This window comes from Pezoporus wallicus, unplaced genomic scaffold (assembly GCF_028554395.1).
Source record: "Pezoporus wallicus isolate ANWC-B61680 ecotype Strahan unplaced genomic scaffold, APGP_CSIRO_Pwel_v1 contig_4238, whole genome shotgun sequence".
Classification (NCBI taxonomy): domain Eukaryota; kingdom Metazoa; phylum Chordata; class Aves; order Psittaciformes; family Psittacidae; genus Pezoporus; species Pezoporus wallicus.
Genome location: NW_026637932.1, coordinates 153,272 through 176,894, shown reverse-complemented (window position 1 = coordinate 176,894; position 23,623 = coordinate 153,272). Strand labels below are relative to the sequence as shown.

Below are 23,623 nucleotides of genomic sequence, written 5' to 3'. Positions count from 1 at the left end.
TTGCATACCAAATCTCTAAAACGTCACTCACCACAAATATGATTCTTGCACAGAGACCTTAAAATTGATAGGACAAATGCCCATGTACACAAATGGTGCTTTCAGTTGCTGAGAGTGGGGACTCAGGAGATTCGTGCTTTAGATTATACTGTAATATGGCTTTGAGACAATATGTGAATGATATAGAACAAGAGCAGTTCTGTACCAGCAGATTTTCTGTCTCATGGTACATTATTTCAAACACATCCCTGAACATTAAAACTACAGTAATAGTGAACCATAGGGAGCTCAAGTGTTTATCAGGAGTACAAACTAAGTTCTCTTCGTTGCCTAAGCAGAAACAGTACTTCTGAAAGTATTTGTTTATTAATATTAATGTTTTATTAGAATTCTTAAGTGAAAGTTATGGCCATATCCCATCTAAATATTACTATTATTAGATTGGTGACTTTACATGAAAAGGAGTGGGTCAGGAGCTCCTTAGATGCAGTTAGCAAAGAAAGGGCATTTTGAACCTTTGTAAAACAAGCTGCGAGCTGAAGATAATTTCTAGAACTTATTTCTTCCTCCTAATACTTGTAATCTTTTGAACCACAAACATTTTACCTAAAACTATGCATTAGATTAGATCAAAGCATACAAGTATGGAGAAATTATTTATAACAAGTTTTTAAAATTTTTAATAGACAAGTGATTTGTTTAGCACAAGTTTTAAGAGACATTCACACACACCACAACCCATGCCTGATTGAGGCAAATGCAAATATAAGCTTCAGAAATAAAAGGTATGAAAAAAAATATCCATAGAATATGTTCTTTTCTTTTGTAATAAACTTACAGTAACCATCTCCATGTAATATGAAATACTCATTTGCCTGCAGGGCAATATAGCTGCAGTTTTGATAAGCATGAAATGTCAGCCAATAACAAACTCCTTCCCGTTGTGCAGGACTTCTATACGGCTTTCCACACCTCTGATATGACAGCTTGCTCTGTGTTGAGTGGGAGCCACTCTGGATTTTATCTCTCTATAAGAAATTTATTCTACATACTGGCATTTTTGGAAACTTTATCTTTTAGATTCCATGGAAAGATGATAAATCCCTCCACTTGTATCTATTGTGAGGGACAGCTTTATATATTAGTTGACCAGCTGGCAGTAGAAAGTACATTGTTTGGAAGGGTTGGGCAAAGACTATTAATGCTGCATTCATGAAAGTCTGCAAGCTAGTAAAAGGAAAATTTAGAAGAGAATCACTGATAATCCAAGTGCAGCTATAGGCAACCTTTCTAATATACCTTTCTCCTAAACATTTCTTCCATTAAATCTGTTCAGTTGAGCTTTGTGGAGCAAATTCAGAACCACCCATGATAACATGATGTCGTGGTTTAAACCCAGTCAGGTAATTCGTTCGCTCACTTCCCCCCCTTTTCTTGCCCTCCCCCTGCTCTCGGAGGGACGGAGAGGAGAATCGAAAAGAATGCAACTCCCACCGGTTGAGATAAGAACAGTTTAGTAACTAAGGTATAACACAGATCACTACTGCTACCACCAATGATAATAATGATAAAGGAAATAACAAGGGAAGAGAATACAACACCTCAGCACCAGCTGACCGATAACTCGCCCCCCAAGCCCGACCAAGCTCCGACCGATACCTCCTCCAACCCTGCCGTCTCCCAGCCCTTCCGGCTAACTCCCAGTTACATCCTGGGCATGACGTGCTGTGGTATGGAATACCTCTTTGGACAGTTTGGGTCAGGTGTCCTGTCTCTGCTTCCTCCCGGCTTCCCCTCCTCCCTGGCAGAGCATGAGGCTCACAAAGTCCTTGGCCAAACCAAAACATCCTTGTTATCAGCTCTGTTCCCGAGCTGAAAGTCAAAACATTGCACTGCACCAGCTACCAAGAAGGAGAAAAAAAATGACTGCTACTGCTGAACCCAGGACATTATCCACCCCTTATTCCATACCATTCACGTCATGCTCAGTTCCCACATTTTCAATATACCATCACTCTTATCTTAGTGCACTCTTATCTTAGTGCATGGACCAGTCCCTATAAAGCTGCTGAGTCCATCTGGTCCATGATGTCAGGCTCCATCTCTTGTAACAGTCTTCCAGAGCAGGAGAGACTGTGTGCAGTGTTCACACTTGTGAATAACCTGGGCAATAGTGTCCATTGCTAAGTCCACCCCTCGATCATGAGTCCATCTCTGTGTTGCATCCCTGTTCTGATGACCTGAAGTGCCATGGGCCCACCAGGCTTAAAATAATTCACTGTCCCCTTCAGCAGTTTCTGCAGCTTGTTGCTGGGGACTCCATACAGCTGCCTTCCATCTCCGATGCTTCCAAAGCACTGGAGGGGCCCAGTGGACTAGATACTTGCCCATACTGTCACACACACCCTGCCACTCATGACTGTCCTTCCCTGGGGAAAACCTCTTGGTCCCCCTATATTGTCGTCTAACCCCAGACAAGACCCAAACCTGACTCTGCTTAACTTCTGAGATCAGACAAAATGGTTGTGGGTAGAACACAGTCTGTGTGTGTGCCAACATGCTGATCCCCATCACAATCAGCAGGCAGGTCCCAAGGATGCCCAAAGGCCATTCAAAACCTTCAGAACTCTCAGTTGATGCTGCTGTACTTGTCACTGGTGCTGGTGTAGCTGCTGTGCTTGCCGGCTCTCCCACCGCCAGCTTCTCTTTTTCTGAGTCCAGCTCTTCCTCCTCTGCCTTGCTGGGAAATGCTGCGTGGTCTCCTGCATCCTCCTGGGGCTCGGCGGGCGGCTTCCGGGGAATGCTCTCGGCCGTCGCAGGGCTCGGCTCCTCCGCGGGGCTCGGCTCCTCCGCCGCCTTTCTCCCGCTGCTCGGCAGCCGCCTCCTTCTGCTCCTCGACCGCCCCGACCTCCTCCACCAGCAGCCGTCCCCTCGCGGCCTCCGGCCCTGCTCCCGCCGCCGCTTGGTGCCCGGGGCCGCTCTCCCGGGCCGGTTCGGCTGCCGCCGGCTCCCGGGGCCGCTCCCCCTCGGCTCCCCGCAGCCTCACGAAGATGGAGAGTAGGGTGAGGACCAGGACGGTGAAGAGCAGCCGGACGGCCAGGTACAAGTCCACGGCCACGTCCGTCCCGCCCTGCTGCTGGAGCCCGCCCGTATTACAAGCCATTGCCATAAAGCACATTGAGACAAGAACCTTAGCCCAGGCCCCACACTTGATAAACACTATCACAGCAAATACCGGCTCTACGTAAGTTACAACATTCTGAAGCTGTGAGATCAAGAGAAACAACTCTGAGAGCCAATAAATCGTCATTGTGATGAGTGACTATTAATCTGGTCAGATCTGTCGTTATCTCAACCCTTCGTGCCCCACGTTGGGTGCCAAAAAGAACTGTCGTGGTTTAAACCCAGTCAGGTAATTCGTTCGCTCACTTCCCCCCTTTTCTTGCCCTCCCCCTGCTCTCGGAGGGACGGAGAGGAGAATCGAAAAGAATGCAACTCCCACGGGTTGAGATAAGAACAGTTTAGTAACTAAGGTATAACACAGATCACTACTGCTACCACCAATGATAATAATGATAAAGGAAATAACAAGGGAAGAGAATACAACACCTCAGCACCAGCTGACCGATAACTCCCCCCCCAAGCCCGACCAAGCTCCGACCGATACCTCCTCCAACCCTGCCGTCTCCCAGCCCTTCCGGCTAACTCCCAGTTACATCCTGGGCATGACGTGCTGTGGTATGGAATACCTCTTTGGTCAGTTTGGGTCAGGTGTCCTGTCTCTGCTTCCTCCTGGCTTCCCCTCCTCCCTGGCAGAGCATGAGGCTCACAAAGTCCTTGGCCAAACCAAAACATCCTTGTTATCAGCTCTGTTCCCGAGCTGAAAGTCAAAACACTGCACTGCACCAGCTACCAAGAAGGAGAAAAAAAATGACTGCTACTGCTGAACCCAGGACACATGAATATGACCTTGGCAGTGTTGTCTTGATTCATGCAAGTTGGACTTGTACCCACTGTCATTGCCATAATAAATTGGCATACCTCTTTAAGAACGAGGACTCAGAAGTGTGACATGTAACGTTAACAGGTGCAATTTGCCATTTAATGGTAAAAATCCATCAGTATCATTTGTTGAGATCACCTCTGTAATAACAAAACCCAGACTTGCTCTTTGAGGTCAGATTATTTCCAAAATTGAACATCATTCAAATAGCCCTCTCTGTGTCTTTTACCTAAACATCCTAGTGCTGTGCAGAGAGGAGGTGGCTCCTGTACGCCCTTGCTTGGTTTAGTCCTCTTATGTGTGTTTTCAGGGACCTAGAAGGTGTCTGACTTGGCTTCAAGCTCCAGTTTCTTGAAACAACTGGTAATTGCAGTGTTTGCAGCTACAAAAATGGCTTATAAATGGACCCTGTAATTTTCAGGGCATTCTTGTAAACTTGACTTGGAACCTATAAGCCAATAGTTCTTGGGAGAGGTGTCTTCAGAAAAACCAAGTTCTTTTTATTAAGCATTCCTGTATGTAATAAATGTAATGAATAATCAACTGTAAAGCAAAAATATTCTAAGAATTGCAATGATTGATTAACTCTTCTGTTTTAAACTTCCCATGTATAAATGAATGGGTAAATGAATAAAATATACAGATTGCAGTTGCAAAATACAAAAAAGAGACATATGAGTGATGAAAGCAGGCTAACAGTAGAGTAATGCTTCCCATTAAGGAACTGCCTGCATATTCATTAGAGCTAGTCGATTACTTAAAAAATACATTCATCAGATAATTTATTTGATGAATTTTACCATTATTTGTCAAATAATTTATTCAACAAAAAAGGTAAAATTAATGGAATAGTGCATTCATCAAATCTTATTGGACAGCTCTAATACTCAGTTCTGTACATTTAGGTTGATTCAGGATTAGTAATACTGCTGTAATCAATGCAGAAAAATTTTGTGGCAAATCCATTACTCTGCTTCTTTCTCATATACTCACATATTTCTTGTACTTAATCTAGGCCATTCAAACTGAACATCTCCCTTGTAGAAAAGTAAATATTCAAAGAGTTTAAACTTTTACGTTTTTGCAGATTCCAACATTGAGCATGATCTGATAGTCCATTGTTCCCACTTGAAATAAAAAAGGGGAGGGGGAACAGGCAAAAATCCCAACCAAGCAGCCCCTCTAAGGTCAGTTACACAACTCTGACATAATCAAGAGCACTGCCTCCTCGGGCTTCTTCACGTTATTATTCCTGTTATTCATTGAGCAGCTCATGTTTGTTACTCTTGACATTTCTTGACATTCTAAGGACTGATAATGAAAAAGTTGTTCGACTTCTGACTTCCATTACAACAAAACATATATATGTTTTGGAAAATTCTGTGGGTTTTTTTTCCAAAGGGTTATTTGTGATAAATGCTTAGTTAAGTTTCATAGATAGATGAGAAAAGCATACTCTGTACCATTTACTGTATATTTTTCAAAAAGTAGTTGGTTTAAAGATTTTTTTATATCCACTCTTGTTCCTCAGTCTGCCTTTTCTGTGGAAATAAAATTCCTACAGGGACTAGCAACTGCTTTATTATTCTTTATGAAAAAAAATAGTCCCCTTTTCATTAGCCCCTCTGTGGCTTCAGTGAAAGGTGTCTCCATGGCATTTCTTACGCCATTGTGGATAAAGTGGAGATAATTAATTATATAGTGGTATTAAATACTGAGTGTGCAGCTTTGGTCAAAACAGATTAGTTCAAACGACAACGGTGTTCAGCAAGAGCAATAAATGCTGTGCTAAATAATCATTGAGTCAGAAAGTAGTTGCCCCTGGAAAGGACGAGCTTTAAACTCCAAGCCACAGCTTCCATACTGCCATACCCAGCGGATGGAGCTTCTCAGCAACACCAGGGCTTTTATGTGAAATTAAGGTCCCTCCTTTGCACTTTTCCTTCTTCCCTTCCTCTGTCATTAAAGCCCCTGTTCTAAAGTCCCTGGAAATACTTGGGAAAAGAGTCTGTAGCCATTATGAAAATTACTTGCTCTTATGTTCATAGAATCATAGAATAGTTAGGGTTGGAAAGGACCTTAAGATAATCTAGTTCCAACCCAATATGATGTTATATATAACAACATAACAATATGATGTTATATAGGAACGCATTCATCACATAAAGCTCAAAGATCCTAGAAAGATGTTCTGTAAAAAAGTTTTTTTTGAGTTTTTTAAAGCAACTTAGTGAGTAATATGATAAGAAAACACGTCAAAAAGTTCTTCCTCAGATTCACTGAAAGGACATTAGATTGAAAACTCAAGCATGTCCCCTATCAAGAGTGAAACAAGTGGAAACAGCAGAGGGGGTACAAGTGGAGGGTGAGGGCAAGGGGAGAAGTACTAACAGGTGCCAGTTCACTGTGCAGTTTTCCTTAAGCATCCCATAACTTAGTGTAGGTTAATGCCCCAGGCATCCTTCTTTTCTAGTAAGATTTCATATTTGAAAAATCATGGCAGTCAGATGAAGTTCCCGATGACTGGAAAAGGGAACATATAACCATCATTTTCAAGAAGGGGAAAATGGATGACCTGAGGAATTACAGACCAGTCAGTCTCACATCCATGCCTGGCAATATCTTGGAGCAGATTCTCCTGGAAGGCATGCTAAGGCACATGAAAAACAACAAGGTGCTTGGTGACAGCCAGCATGGCTTCACTAAGGGAAAATCCTGCCTGACCAACCTGGTGGCCTTCTATGACAGGGATACAGAACTGATGGAAAGGGGTAGAGCAGTTGACATCATCTACCTGGACTTGTGTAAAGCGTTCGACGCTGTTCCACATGACATCCTTGTCCCTGAATTGGAGAGACATCAATTTGATAGGTGGACCACTCTGTGGATAAAGAACTGGCTGGATGGCCTCACACAACGACTTGTGGTCAACTGCTCAATGTCTGGCTGGAGACCAGTAACTAGTGGTGTCTCTCAGGGATCAGTGTTGGGACCTATCCTGTTCAATATCTTTGTCGGTGACATGGACAGTGGGATTGAGCGCACCCTCAGCAAGTTTGCCGATGACACCAAGCTGTGTGGTTCAGTTGATACAATAGAGGGAAGGAATGCCATCCAGAGGGACCTTGACACACTTGTGAGGTGGGCTGATGCCAACCTCATGAAGTTTAACCATGCCAAGTGCAAGGTCCTGCACCTGGGTCGGAGCAATCCCAGGCACAGCTACAGGTTGGGCAAAGAAGAGATTCAGAGCAGCCCTGCAGTGGAGGACTTGGGGGTGTTGGTTAATGAGAAATGTAACATGAGCCGGCAGTGTGCGCTCGCAGTCCAGAAAGCCAACCATATCCTGGGCTGCATCAAGAGGACCGTGACCAGCAGGTCGAAGGAGGTGATTCTGCCCCTTTACTCTGCTCTCGTGAGACCTCACATGGGGGACTGTGTGCAGTTCTGGTGACATCAACATAAAAAAGCCATGGAATTGTTGGAACAAGTCCAGATGAGGGCCACAAGTATGATCAGGGGACTGGAGCACCTCCCGTATGAAGACAGGCTGAGAAAGTTGGGGCTGTTCAGCCTGAAGAAGAGAAGGCTGCGTGGAGACCTCATAGCAGCCTTCCAGTATCTGAAGGGGGCCTATAGGGATGCTGGGGAGGGACTCTTCACTAGGGACTGTAGTGATAGGACAAGGGGTAACGGGTTGAAACTTAAACAGTGTAGATTGGATATAAGGAAGAAGTTCTTCACTGTGAGGGTGGTGAGGCACTGGAATGGGTTGCCCAGGGAGGTTATGAATGCTCCCTCCCTGGCGGTGTTCAAGGCCAGGTTAGACAGAGCTTTGGGTGGCATGGTTTAGTGTGGGGTGTCCCTGCCCATGGCAGGGGGGGGTTGGAACTAGATGATCTTAAGGTCCTTTCCAACCCTAACTATTCTGTGATTCTGTGATTTCTATAAACTGTTCCTCCTACTTTAATGTTTCCATATATATTATGCCTCAATGGATTTTTTTTTTTCCCAAGAAAAAAAGCACAACTGTCTAAATCAGTTTAGGTTTTGTTTGGCTTTTTAGTTGCTTAATATTCTCTTGCTGGTTCTTTACCCTGCTTTGCTATAAGTACAATTACTATAAAAACTTATGCTTACCCTAAATTGTTTATTAAAAGGACCACCATAAGTTTGCTTTAGATAGTTAACATAGACTGAAGTATTTTGGACCTTCTTAGTAATTACACAATGACTACATCCACAGTACACATTTTCTCACTCATATCACATATTCTTCCACTATTCCACTGTCCTTTTGATTCATTGCTTGCAGGCATTTAGAGAAGCAATTTAAATTTACAGTAGTAATTGCATATGAATACTCTGGAAATCTCACTTGGTCATTGAAAGAGTTTTTGTGGCTTTGAGTAAAATGGGATTTTGAGACTACATCCACAGCAGAATTGTGACTATTTCTAAAAAGCCCAAGAACCAAACCTTTTATAGTGTTTGGCAAACTTTGGCAAACTGTGGAAGGCATAGACAGCTTTCTTCCAACTAGTCACACCTCCAAAATGGCAAATATAGCCTGTTGTCAGACTTGACATCTCAGTCGTGATCATGATGGTATCTCACCCATTCACTGAAGCTAGCTGTGTTAAAAGAGAATATAAAACTCCTTTGCCACATAAAAATACTCCTGCAGGATTCTGCATAAGGCTTCAGATGCAGCCTAAGAGTTTTGCATTTATGCAAAGAAACCATTGAAGAGGTATAACATGGAGTCTGAAGTTTTTTATGCACCTGGAATCAATTCATTAAAGAGCCTGATTTATGTCATGACCATCTTACAAGTAAATGCACCTTCTAAAAAGGTTCTTGGAAAAGGCAAAGAGTAAATAAAGTGATTAATTACACTGTGAGCGAGATAGAACCTGTTCCTACCACTGGATCTAGTTATGGCTGAGGTCAGATACAGCTCTACTGGCTCATCCCTGCTGCCCTTGGCTGCAGAACTGAGGTTAAATAAAAAGACTGAGGTCAGCATGTGTTTAGCTTTGTAATCCAATGAGAAACATTAAATCTGAAGTCTGAGAGTCGGATTACTCTGTTGAAAAATATGGAAACTCCATGTATTTATATATTTATTTACAGCTTGCTGTAAGTGTTCTAAAAATATAAAGAAAACATATGAGTCTAAATCTACAGCTTAAGGTATGTAAAATAACAACTTGAAAGTATCCATATATAAAGAGCAACCCTATGTGATAATCGTGTATTTCCTGAGACAGAGTTTGACATTAACTCATTTAGCTATGTTTTACCTTCTAAAACAAGTGAAATCATTAAAATCTTAGAATCATAAAACTCTAATCCTGCATTAATGAAAGTATTTCCAAAAATATAGCCTAAAGGGAGGTTGTTAATGGTTTTGTTACAGTTCCTACTCCTAGGTAAGGCTGCTGTTGTATACCTAAAGTATTGGAGAAGATGTATTCACTGGGGACATGATAATGAGATAAATCAGTCAGGAGACAAACCCAGACTGTTTGACTGCCAGCTTGTGTCCAATTTGATGCAATTAATATGGCATACATTTTCATTTTGAAGCTTAAACTGTTGTATTGTTAATAGCTTAATTCTGTTCTCCCCTGAATGAAATAACGATGACCCACTGAATGTTGGCATTTTACCCAGCCATTAACCATACAGACAGAAAGACAGAAATGGATTGCTCTCTGTGGCAGAATTCAGAGCATCACAAGCTCATTAATTCAAACACTCATAATGAGGGTCATTGTAAAGACTGATACAGATACAGCTGCTCTGAACTTCAGACATTTTTTGAAAGAACCAAATTCAATATGATATATGTAAAAAATTCAAGTATATGCCTAAGAGAGCAGCGGGAGAAATTTTCTCATTCTTTTTTGAGAGATCTGACATCAGCATATAGATGGTTTCATCAATTATTGAGACAGAGACTAAGAAAGGAAAAGGGAATGATTTGGGGGTTTCGTTTTTGAAGTTTGAATATAAAGTGCTCAGACTGAATCAGAGCTAGTATGTGTGAATCTTTAGAATTAGCTGCCTCTTTCTCATACCTTCTCTTCTTTGTAACTATAGAGAGCCTCAAAAGGCTGGTATTTAAAGTGGTTTAATAACTTTTGAAAGGCTGGAGTGTATCTTTTATACAAAGATATCATGTATGAAACTACCAATTCCTTTTTCATTATATAAATACATGTGTATTGGAAACAGCCTCAAAACCGCAGCGTCATATTAAACAATTACTCCTCTGTTTAAAAAAAGAACTGTCTTCACGTAGTCCTGGATAAGGAATGGGGAGATGAGGGAGATCCAGGTCTCCTTGCTCCAGTGAATATTTAATTATCATATGCCATGGAATAAATCCAGCAGGGCTGACAGAGCAATAGCAATGAATAGCTGGTACAGAGGTTGGAGAAACTAAGGGTCATAGCTTAGTCTGAATATTAAGTATAACAGAAAATTATTCCCATGCCTCCAACATCCTGGATAAATGCCCTGTCTGTGGGGATTTTCATTGTTCAGGTATGTCCTTTCTGGTTTTAATCAGAAAAGCTGTCCTAGTCAGGAAGCCTTTCCAGGTGAAAGTATAGTCTAAAACAGTAAATGTCTTTTAGTGCTAATGAGCTGACATTTTTCAAAAAAAAAAATGTTGGACAAAATTTTCTTGAATGCCTTGTCCTGATCTGTTTCATTTTACCTGATGTCCAGGTGCTAAGTGAGCTACTGCCACGAAAGATGGGCCATTTCCCTCTGAGCTTTCAAACGCTCTTTTGTCTTACTTAAAAAAGGAAGGGGGAGAGGAAGGAAAAAAAGATTTCTTAGTTGCCAAATTTGACAGCTGTCAGCTACCTTGATGGAGCAGAATTAAAATACATCACTTCACTCACTATCTTACCATTTAATTGTAATTAATTATGAAAGAAACTACAACTCTTCAACATGAGTGCAAATATTTTTATTTGCAGGCAGATGTTTTGCATGTTTTATTAAATTTTGTGTATTTCATACCATTCAGTGCTCAACTAAAAATAGCTATCATTCTGTAACTACACAGAGAGATTTTTGTGTGGTGTGAAGCACTAACATCGTATTTACTTAAGGATAGAACATTATGTTACTCTTCCAGTATGTAAAATACGGACATTTAACAGTGAAATGAAGAACCTATTTTAAATATAGCAGTTGCTAAGCAATGTGCTATTAGCAAAACTCCAACAGCTTGAAACATTTAGCATTTTAGGACCTACGTGCTCATTTTTACATTATTAGTTTGCGAAATACAGTTAGCAATCAACAGAGACGTTTGTAATTTGCTTAGACACTAGATAAGAATGTTTCTCAGTGATCTTCTGGATCCCAATCTTGGGGGAAAGAACCAAGTAGTCATAGAATTGTTTGGGTTGGAAGGACCTTAAGGATCAAGTTCCAACCCCCTGCCATGGGCAGGGACATCTTCCACTAGACCAGGTTGCTCTAAGCCCCATCCAACCTAGCCTTGAACACCTCCAGGGTTGGGACAGCCACAGCTTCTCTGGGAAACCTGTACCAGTGTCTCACCACCCTCACAGTGAAGAACATCTTCCTAATAGCTAATTTACATCTACCCTCTTCCAGTTTAAAGCTAGTACCCCTTGTTCTATCCTTACATGCCCTTGTAAAAAGTCCCTCTCCGGATTTCCTGTAGGCACCTTTTAGGTACTGGAAGGCTTCTGTCAGATCTCCCAGGAGCTTTCTCTTCTTGAGGTTGAATAACCTCAACTCCCTCAGCCTGTCTCATAGAAGATGTGCCTCAGCCCTCTGATCTTCAGCTACTCTGGACTCACTTGAGCAAAGCCACATCCCTCTTGTCTTGAGGGCCCCAGAGCTGAATGCAGTACTGCAAGGGAGACTCATCAGAGCAGAGTAGAGGGGGAGAATCACCTTCTTTGCGTGCTTGATGCAACCAAGGATATAGTTGTCTTTCTGGTCTGCAGGTGCACATTGCTTTGGTCACTTTGAGCTTTTCATTAGCCAATGGCCTAAAGTCCTTATCCACAGGGCTCCTCTAAATCCATTCTCCACCTAGCCTGTACATGTGCTTGGGATTGTCCTGGCCCACATGCAGGACCTTACACATGGCCCTGTTGAACTTCACATGAAGTTTGCACAGGTCCACCTCTCAAATCTGCACAGGTCCCTCTGAATGGCATCCCCTCCCTCCAGCATGTTGACCACACCACACAGGTTGGTGGCAAACTTGCTGAGGGTGCACTCAATCCCACTGTCCCTGGTGCTGATAAAGATGTTAAAACAGTGCTGGTCCCAATACTGACCCCTGAGGAATGCAACTTGTCACTGGTCTCCACTTGGACACAGCCAACTCTTTGGGTGCAACCATCCAGACAGTTCCTTAATCATCAATCTGTCCATCTTTAAAATCCACGTCTCTCCAATTTAGAGACAAGAATGTCACATGGGACAATGTCAAATACTCTGCACAAGTCCAGATTGTCAGTTGCTCTTCCCTTATCCACCAATGCTGTAACCCTGTCATAGAAAGACACCAAATTTGTCAGGCATGATTTGCCCCTAGTGAAGCCATGTTGTCTGTCACCAATAAGTTCCTTATTTTCCATGTGCCTTAGCATAGTTTCCAGGATTGTCTGGACACCAAGGTGAGACTGACTGGCCTGTAGTTCGCCCAGGGTTTTCCTTCTTTCCACCTTTTAAAAATGGGAGCTCTGTTTCGCCTTTTACAGACAGTGTGAACTTCACCAGACTGCCACGACTTCTCAAATGTGATGGATAATGGGTTGGCCACTTCATCTGCCATTTTTCTCAGGACCCATGGATGCCTCTCATCAGGTCCCATGGACTTGTGCACCTCCAAGTTCCTTAGAGGTTCTTGAACCTCTTCTCCTACAGCAGGTGATGCTTCATTCTCCCAGTCCCTGCCTTTCCCTTCTGCAACTTGGGTGGTGTGACTGGAGCACTTGCCAGTGAAGACTGAGGAAAAAAGTCATTGACTACCTCAACCTTCTCCATATCCCAGGTAATCAGGTCTCCCATTTCTTTCTGGAAAGTGCCCAAGTTTTCTTCTGTCACCAACGTACCTATAGAAGTTTTTCTTGTTGCCCTGTCCAGATCTAATTCTACTAGGGCTTTAACTTCCTAACCTGATCCCTGGTAGCATTGAGACAGAGGGATGCAAATCTGCAAACAGACTTAGAGAACCATCCTATCTCTAAGTGCAGTTAAGTTAACACAGCACATGGCTTTTCCCGTCCTATCCTAAAATACATGTGATTAATTGAACAGAGCTCCCCAGTCTAATTCCATTGGCAAAACCTCCTTATTGTTGACAAGATGATAGGGAAAGCACCAGGAAACTTCTTGGCATTTTCAATTGCTCTTACTCTCCTGTGAATTTCTTTACAAGAGAAATTATCTGGACCAATGCTGTGGCTGTGGGTTAGATCTAACCATAGGACTTGTACCACTCTGGAGAGCTCTGAACTCTTCCTTGGGTGCCTGCTGTATCTTACCAGCACACATCACAGTTGTGAACATGGGAACTGTACCATGGAGATTGCCAAAACACAGCCACAGGAAAATTTCACTAACCTGCTCTAGACCGCAATGTGCATCCATTACACATGCAAGTGCTAATCTGCAGAGTGATATCCAGAGCAAGGTCCACTGTTGCCTGCAAATCCCTTGAGAATGCCACTCTCTGTGATCTGTAAAGCCTTGACAGGACTCTTTTTAACAGGAGTCCTGCAACTGGTTTAACAGAGCCAGAAGTCACTCCTAAATCCTAAATCCTTGTGACCCTTCACAAAGGTGATCTCCCCAAGAGAGATGTGCCACTTACCATCTTCCCTTTCAACTCAGTCACAGGTGTAGAATAAAACCTAGCTCATCCAGATTTGTGGCTCCTTGGAGATTACTCTGGGTTACACAGATACATAAATGTAGATGCCCCTATCTCGAGAATCCTGATTTCATGGGATCATAATAACTGCCCTTATTCAATGTCTATTTCACAGTTTTCTACCATTTGCTCATAAATATACCACAACATTTCCAGAATTTAAGAAAGCTAAAAACACTTTTACAAATATCTTTATGGAGAAATGATTCCCTGGAGATGTTATGAGTGGAGACTGTTCCTATATCAGCCCTTGTCTTTGATTAACCACTTAAAAAAGAAAAAAAAAGGGGGGGAATAGATTAATTATTAAAATTAGTCCTGTAGTGCACCTGAGCGTGCTGAGTGAAACCTGATTCCCACTGAATCTCAGGGGGAGGGAGGGCTGAGGATGCTCAGCACCTCACAAAATTGGGCTTGCAGGGAGAAAGTCGGAGGTTTCCTTTGTGAAATAGTAAGGACTGAGTGTGCTGTTTGCCCAGTAGAAGTTTGGGGTGGCTTGTTCAATAAAATAAGAGAAAAAAACGAATTCAGTTCTGGGCTTAGAATCAGTGCAATTCCCCTTTAGCCTATTAGACTTGCTGAGAAGCCCCTCTCAGGACTTGCAGCAGTTTCTCTGACTCCTCAGCCATGTAATAACACTGAAAACAAAGGCACAGGAACTTGCCATGTCACACTGTAATGTCATTATTCAGTTGATAAAACTGTGGCCCTGACACAACATTTCACGCTTTGGGTTTACCCAAAGCTGTGGAGTATCTCTGCTCATTATGCAGGTAACTTCTCCCCAAAGCCGGCATGTGGCAGCAGCAGTCCCCAGGCTGGCCCTTTCCAGGCCTGTGCAAAGCCCATCCTGAGCTTGTTTTCACAGTTGCCTGCACATATTGCTCCACTCCAACTTACTGCCTCTCTGGAGACAGCGTGCCTTATGTTTGCCATTTCATTCTCATTCACCTTGCTTGTCACCTTAAGGCAGCCTTAATTATAGCATCGTTGAAGGTTTATTCAACAAGATCTGAAGATTGTGCTTTAATTACAAAAATGAAAACACGCGATTACAACCAAAGGAAGTATAAAACAGTATTTGGCTATAAGTAGCAGCTGAAGCTTTTTTAGATGTTTCAGTGCCTCTCATCCAGAAGCCCCTCAGTCTGGCCCAGCTAGAAGATTAGGGGATCCAGGGTTCCTTGTGCCTATCTATATTTTGATGACTTTTACAGCCTACTAAGTCCATTTCTGCTCATTTGAAGTTCAGGTTTGGATACAAATTCAAATGTCTTAAGTGGCTGTTTCTTTATCTGGGAATTTTGGGTGATTTGATTTTCCATGCCATTTGTTGAAACATGTATGGCTCTTTGAGGATATTAGTTATATAAATGCCATTTCCCCTTACTTTAGTCCAACTTCTCAGTATTCCTACTCAGTTCAGCCATCCAGTGTGAATTTTTTACTTTACATTTCCCAGAAATAGCTGAGGCAAAGAACATGTAGAGTATCAGGTTGAAGCAAAATATGTTCAGCTTAGGATTCCTGTTGGATTCCCAGTTTTCTCTAAAGGCCACACTTGGCACATTATCATTAGCTAGTTTTTTGTCCTGGATTTACCCATGAGTTCATGTTACTGTTTTCCCTCAAATTTTGCTGCATTTCTGTGTCACTGAACAATTGCAATTACTTGTTGTTACCTGTATTGTCCCATAAGGACAAAATGCTGTTCCAGAGGTCTCTAACTTAGGTTAAAAATAAATAAAAACAAGCACACTATGTAGCCTAAAAGCTACTGTTTTGAGACACTGAACATTGTGTAAAGGCAGTCTGTGCACTTTGCTATAGATATTTTTTATTGATGGAGTGCTTCAAAATGGGGCAAAAAAACAACTTAAGGCTTTAATAAATCTTAGAAATGACTGGGTATTTCAGAAGTTAAGCTCACCCTCATTACCCTGTAACACTACCTCCTGCGAGGCTACCTGAGACGTATTGTACTATAATTGTGTTCTGGCAGCTAACTTCGAGAAGCCAGTGTTAACCTCTCCCATTCCCCTGGTACAGGTTATTCCCATTAGAATGGGCTGATGAATGAAAAGATTGTAGTTAATGGGTATTACTTTAATGCAGAGGCCCAAATCCTATTATTCTGTGCAACGCATAGAGTAAATAGTATTTGTGTAAAGGAGCCCCACTAGGACTAAGAGAAATAGAGTTTGCTGCCACAAGGCCCCATATCTGCCCCTCAGCCTCCCCCCATCCTTGCTCATGCTCAATCCCATGCTCAGGAGAGCATCTCCAGTTCTGCAGCTGGTTTATGTGGCCAAAAGATAAGGAGTTTTGGCCCATAAAACTTCTTACAGAACCTATTAATGCCAAAAAGAAGGCTCTCATTGACATTCGTGATTTTGATGACAGGCCACCAGAGAGGAAGTTTGGTCGTGTGGTTTGTGCTGTGATCTGGATAGCTCTTTTCTGTAGCTGTGTGTATTCTCCATGCTCATGGTACTCTGGTCACATTTCACCCTACCTTTTTCAGATTAGTAAATACATTAGGTAGGTTATGCAGATTACAGTGTGTGCACTAAATTGTTTGATATATTATTCACCAACAAATATAAGATAAAATCTAAGTCTGCATATAATTACCCACAACTGCTGACTGACTTATAATTAACTTTGAAAAATTGCTGGTTTAGGAGATATTATAGATTACAATTTTAAATATAAGGAGCTTCAGAATAGCTCTCACGATCAGTGCGAGTACAAGGTATTCAGTGGATTAATTCCCTAAACTGCTAATCAGCTCTATCTCCTGTCTTATCAAATTGTAAATACATTATGCTGTATTAAAGTATGAGCATGCAGCTAATTAAAGCAGAGCCTGCATTTAATATCACATACTCCCCCATTGACGCAACAAAAATATTCTGAGGACATACATAAGTGTTAACAAATGAAAATGATTCCTTTTAAAGTGATGCTGTGCTCCTACATCAGCCTTTTGTTTTCATTTCAGAGGGTTCAGGGTTGGTTTTTTTTAAAGAAGGAGGGAGGAAAACCACACAGTATTTCTGGAGAAACAAGTTGGGGAAGGCATTAATTCTATTCAGTCTACAGCTGGAAGCCCACAGGAACCAACCAAGGGATTACAACCAAGGATCTACAAATAGCATCTGGATGACATCCAGCTAAAATTTGGTTCATTTACTAACATTTTTAATAGAGTCTGATGTTAAACGCTGCAAAGCAGAGTAAGATTTCTTTTTTTTTTTTTTTTTAAGCAAGAAAGCAAAGCCATCCACACTGTTAAATGAATGCAGTATAAATTCAAATGAAAGATCAATGAAGCCTAGCTGGGCAAACAGAGGTTCAGAACTATAATTGAGCATCATTTGCAAAACTGTGGTTTTTAGTGGCTTTTTTCTATTTCAAACTGAAATAAAATAATGCCATTTCAAAGAAGGCAGGAAAAAAAAACTGAAATTATTCACCTATGAAACAAACATAAAATATAAGAGAGAATACACAGCAAGAAGCCTTTCAACCAAAGTTAGTTCTTAAAAAATTCTTTGTGTAAACCTCAAAGTTTTTTTGTGCCACTTGAAAGTTTTCACACCCCAAAGACCTCAGAACATATGATGTTATTCAGCAACAAAAGACATACATTTTGTCAAGCTCTACACAATACTGTGTAATAGAAAATCCATAGGGAGGAGGGGCTTTTTTGTTTTCTCAATTTCCCTTTTTCCTTTCCCTTTTCCTTTTCCCTTTTTCCTTTTCCCTTTTCCTTTTTTCCTTTTCCCTTTTTCCTTTCCTTTCCTTTCCTTTCTCCTTTTACTTTTTTTTTTCTTTTTTCTTTTTTCCTTTCCCTTCCTTTCTGCTTTCCTTTCCTTTCCTTTCTCCTTTTACTTTTTTCTTTTTTCCTTTCCCTTCCTTTCTGCTTTCTTTTCCTTTTTCCTTTCTTTTTTCCTTTCCTTTTTTTTTCCTTTCCTTTCCTTTCCTTTCCTTTCCTTTCCTTTCCTTTCCTTTCCTTTCCTTTCCTTTCCTTTCCTTTCCTTTCCTTTCCTTTCCTTTCCTTTCCTTTCCTTTCCTTTCCTTTCCTTTCCTTTTTCCTTTCCTTTTTCCTTTCCTTTCCTTTCCTTTCCATCATCTCTAGTTAAGGACAATAATCTCAGCAGAAAATCAAAGAGTTTTACCAATAATATCAATAAACATTTGCAGACCATTTGTAGTGATACTGTTGAGATAAGGTGGCATTACAGCCTTGTTTGATCAGTGTTTATTACAGGGCTTATATTTTCTTCATAGAAGTGGAACAGAAGAGTGTCTCCTCCCAGCACTGGATTCTATAGGTTTCAAATATACAGAAACTTCATCTGATTTGTTTCATTTCATAGAAACATAGAATAGTTAGTTAGGAAAGGACCTTAAGATCATCAAGTTCCAACCCCCCTGCCATGGGCAGGGACACTTCGCACTAAACCATGTCAAGCAAGGCTCTGTCCAACCCGGCTCTGAACACCGCCAGGGATGGAGAATTCACAACTTCCCTGTGCAACCCATTCCAGTGCCCAGGAATTTCAATGTGTAATAGTTCCTGAAATTCAAAAGCATCCTGTTTTGAACTAAAAGTTCATTTCTTCACTCACCGCAGGTTAATTTGTTGGCTTTCGGAGTGATTATTTATAAAGTATTTCGGCACACTGCAATGTTAAAGCCAGAAGTTAGTTGCTATGAAAACATAAGGTAAGTTTGCTGATTAATATAAATTCTATCTTCTCTAAGTAAATACAGCCAGAGATGAGAGTAAGCTTTGAAAAATAACAGTTTAATCTTCTGGAGGATTTGTAGAAAAAGAAAGATCATTTCTTTTTCTGTTAAAAGGTATATTTTGCAATCTTTATTCCCACAGAGCAGTACCTTGTACAGTAACTCTGGGATTGTGTGAGAGGTGTACAAGGAATACAAGTGGCCCTTATCAAACAGAGGGTAAAGACATATGGCAAGGTTAAAGAAGTAATTGTCCTTTTTTTTCTTAATTACTTTCCACAGCCTCTATGCAAGCCAAAAAAGATTTCAAACCTTATGCCTGAATTGGGATAAAAATATTTGCCTTGAATTAACAAGTAATTTAGTGAAAAGACAATCAAACCATTCATGTTGTTTGTAAAAAGTCCACAGTAAGACATTGTACTTCTGTGGTGCTAGGGGGTATGGCAGGATTCTCTCCAGGATTTTTACTTTGCATGCTGCTATGATTTTTCCATCAGCTCAGTCTCTTTAAAACTGATTTACAAGGACCTTGAAGACCGTTTGTGCAGGAAAAGCTGAAGTGTACTACAGGGAACATTGAAAACAACTTACTGTTTGTGTTGCTTAGGAACACTCCTGCAGTTTCAATGCATTGCACTAGATTTATAGTTAGGATTTAGCAATTGTTTGATTGATTACTTTTTCGTATTCTTCACCCTTTGTAGCTTCATGTGGTGACCTGGTTTTAACGAAGTTGAAAATTATTCATTTTCAGATGAACAATGCTAAAAATGTCTGTTGTTCAATGGAAGTCCTGCAAGGACTGGTCTGAGAGTGTATAAGAAAGAAATCAGTGGCTTCATTTCCAAGACAACATGCTGTAATTTGCTCAAGTCTGTGAGCAAAAACAATTTTTTTTTAAGAGAAAGAATGAAAGAAAGTAAGTCTAGTTTTACAGCTGGCACCGTCTTCTGCAGTGAACCTGAGAGGCAGCCTGGTAACCTTTTGATGTCATGCACATGTACTGACCTAAGAGCATACTGTACAATTTTCTGGGTTATTTTTTGAGGAAGATGAGGAGGAGGAGGAAAAAGGGGGGAATGCTTCATAACAGACATATGTTTTTCCTTGGGGTATTACACTAACAATAGATTTAAATCGAATCATATGGTGCTGCAGTACACCAGAGAAAACGTATCTGAAGATTAAAGAAGCCAGTGTTTTAGGGCCCTCCAGTTCTACTCTGCTCTTCAGCAGTGATTATGCGAGCTTACTCGTGCCACGATGCTACAGCACACCCCAAAGAACAGCCTGTGTATTTGCATTTCTCAGGACTTTGCAGATGTGAAAAAATTGCCTAGGCAGCATTTACCTTCCAAAGAGGTAAAAGAAGGAAAATAGCGCTTGCGCACATGTTGTTCACAATGCTTCCTTCCTGTCTAGATCCTGTGCCCGAGGTGCTCTTGCTCTCCTGTTCCTCCTTGGGGCTACGTGGATCTTTGGAGTCCTCCATGTTGTCCAGGGATCCGTAGTTACAGCATATCTTTTTACAATCTTCAATGCATTCCAGGGGATGTTCATTTTCATATTTCTTTGTGTGTTATCTAGGAAGGTAAGTGTCCCATTCTTTGTGGGAGGCCACTCAGACAGTCTCGTGTACCTACAGATGCAGCTCCCCAGTCCTGAAGTGGAGTTGTGGTACAACAAGGAAATCCTTGTGCCATTAATGGGGGAGAGGAGAGAAAATGTGAAATTCTCCTACACTTTCAGTGGAGACAAATCTCTGATTAACTTTTACCTTCTCACATATTTCTCCCCAGTTTTAAAACCAATATATGAAATTTGAAAAAAAGTGTTTTGGTTTTCTTTTTTAATTATAAAACTGGTTATAGTGTCATTAACCCAGTGAAATAATGCAGTGTGTGCAAAAGCACTCACTTCCAGCCTTTCCAGTGAACAGCAGGATTCACCCACGCTATTCTGTGATAACACTTCCTCCATTCTGTCCTAAGGCCAAAACCAACCCTACCTTAAGACATCTAGTGAAAGGAGCAGTACAAAATTATTTGAAAGACATATAGAAGTATTAATAAATATATAATAATAAACAATTAATCCCATATTTTAATGCAACATTTTTATTTCAGATTCAGGAAGAATATTATAGGTTGTTCAAAAACGTTCCTTGCTGTTTCGGCTGCTTGAGATAAACGGAAGAAAAATATGCACGAGCATTTCAGTGGAAGAAGGAAGCAAGCTAGATGATGTTGTTATGGATATTATGGAAAGAATGTGTTATTGTGAAAGTACGAAATGATACAGTGAGCAGGCATATCTCTTAATTGAATTACTGACTGGTTTTGTACATATGTGTGCATTAATGCAAAGCATTTATATTATGCTGAATACAAACGGTATACAAACCAAACTCAATTATTGCAAAATAAATATTAATGAAGGCTGGGGGAAAAAAAGCAAATTTCTGAAGAATATCAAGATTTTTCATGACTTTCAGGTTTTGTTTCTCATATTAGAAATATCTGCAGTTTTTGAAAACAAGATACCAAAATCTAACTGGCACAGCAGATTTTATGAATTGCCTTGTTAGTGAAACATGTTCACTGTATTTTTTTGTAACAATGAGCTTCTTACATTTAAGTTGTATGTGGTCATCTGCAGGGAATGGGTTCCATTAAAGAATCAATAGATAAAGATCAGCTTCAGGCCAGACTTTTGAAAACATTTCTTTTAATTTAAAGTAGATTAAAGAAAGAATTTGTTTAATATTATTCTCTTATCACTCTGAAATATATATTTGTATATTAATCAATTCTTTATTTTTATAACTTTTAAAGAACTGTTTAGATCTTAAGAGCTGAGGTCAGATCTGATACAAGAATGGTGGGACAGCCATTTTATAAGTGAAAGATTGTTTTGTGAATACTTTGAAAAAGATCTGGTTCTTGTTTTATTTAATTGCCAAAAAGACTGAGATCTGCTAAACTGGCACAATGATTTTGGAGGCTGTGGGAAGAAGATGCTTTCATAAGTTCGTCACTTGATATTTGGAATCCAGACCTTGTAGCATCAAATTAAAAGTGGTAGTAATCACCCATGCAGAAGAATGCAGATTTAAATTCAGTGGTGTGTGCCTCCATACCACATAAAATTGTAACTACAGCAGTTTATTCACAGAATCTTTGAGTCAAGCAGTTGTCTTCCTCTGAGGCTCCTGGTTTTGAAACACTTATCCTGTGTTTAACCTTGGGAGCATCCATAGATCTACTGAAATACAAACAGAGTAATTGAGGTGCAGGTTTTTCCAGATCAGGGCATAGATATGATGCATCAGCGGTTCCACCTTTCCCATCTGACTTACTTTAAAAGTATGCTTTAATTTCACCCTTTTAGCACCTAGCTTGTGTGTTTGAAGTGCTGAGCAATCCTCAATCCACATTGCCTTCTCAGGAAGTGTCTAGGATCTCAGATGAAGCCCAGTGTTTTTACCTGTGAGGCACTGTAAATATGTAGTTTTTAATAAATCCCACTGTTGTGTTGTCTGTTAAAATAAAGCATTACTCTGAGATTTATTTATATTAAAGGAAACCTTTTGTTGGCAATGGTCTAATTTGTTTGGTTGGTTTTTATCTTTTTCTCTACACACAAGGCTTTCACTCTATGCACTGCAGTGATATGCTTCATTAAGTATATTCCATGTCTCTGACAAAACTTTGGAAACCACAAGAAAAGCCCTTTTTCTTGGGGGAAAAAAAAAATCTGTTGGTCCTTTGAATGTAAAATATGTGAATAAACTCATGTTCTTAGCTTGCACATTTTGACATTTCCCTTTATTTAAATAAATACACTGGTGTAAGTTCTCATGGTTATAATTATTTGCCCTGAATTGTTTGCTGTATTATCTCCTTTGTTCTTGTGTATGTTCTTCCAGGTTTGGGAAGATACAGGTACATATTACTTAAAAGAGTATTTTTAGAAGGATAGCTACTAATACATCATTTTTAATCTCCTGCAGAAATGTAACTATACTAAATCTGACTGGACAAAGAAGCATCTCTACTAACTACATAATGATTTCAGCATGCTCAGTAAGATTGAAAACATTCCTGGAAAAGAAAATATATCATAAATTGTTTAAGTTACAATAGACATCTTAATGTAAGGACGTCCTTTATAGGAAAACTGGTTTTTCCAGTCTCTGGAGCAGATCTTCATTGAAACTGTTTTCTTTACATGCAAGGATGAGTTTTCGTCTTTTAATACAACACATAAGGAGCAGGAAAAGAAAACAACTTGTTTAGATTCATTGCCTTAAAGCCTGAAGGGTATTGTAATTGTCCTCCCTAATGCATGCAGAAATACTGACAAGAAATAAAAGGTTTTATTTGTCACAGTCCTTAATAACACAAGCCCCAACCCAGAGAGAGAGAGGAGGAGAGATAATGGGCATCAATTGGAAGAAGGGTTTCAGCAAGATATGAGAAAAAATCTTTTCACTGTGAGAAGAGTTAAGCATTGGAAATGGTTACCCACAGAGGTTGTGTGGTTGTGTTAAAATCTTTAGAGGTTTTTAAGATGATAGGGTAGAGCCCTTAGCAATCTGATCTCATACCTGACCCTGCTTTGAGCAGGGACTCTCTGAGGTCCTTTCCAGTCTGTGTTGTTCTATGAGTCTATGATATGAAATATCAAATCAGAAAAATTACAGTTGGCCATTAGTTATGATTTTGTTAAGCAAACTTGCACACAGGTGCCATGCATTAGCTGCATAAACTGTTTTTCCAAAAATAAATTTTATGTACTTGTTAGATCAACTGGTAAATAATTGGCTGGTTTGAAAAATAAGAACTTGTTCAGCATTTTTTCATATTACATGCTTTTGAGAAGTATGTGACATCTCCAGGTGGGGCCAACAA

The 23,623-nt window shown here is 40.4% G+C and overlaps 1 protein-coding gene across 3 annotated transcripts in view; it reads left to right on the top strand.

Annotated features, from left to right (window-relative positions):
• The window catches only part of ADGRL4 (adhesion G protein-coupled receptor L4), an 81,821-nt gene extending 59,301 nt beyond the window's left edge, over positions 1–22,520 (top strand). For all 3 annotated transcript variants that reach the window (XM_057408304.1, XM_057408305.1, XM_057408303.1), the window contains 3 exons: positions 18,592–18,683; positions 20,133–20,301; positions 20,837–22,520. In XM_057408304.1, coding sequence (XP_057264287.1) covers positions 18,592–18,683; positions 20,133–20,301; positions 20,837–20,899 — 324 coding nt within the window. In that variant the 3' untranslated portion in view covers positions 20,900–22,520. The remainder of the gene's footprint in view (positions 1–18,591; positions 18,684–20,132; positions 20,302–20,836) is intronic.
• The last annotated feature ends 1,103 nt before the right edge of the window (positions 22,521–23,623 follow it).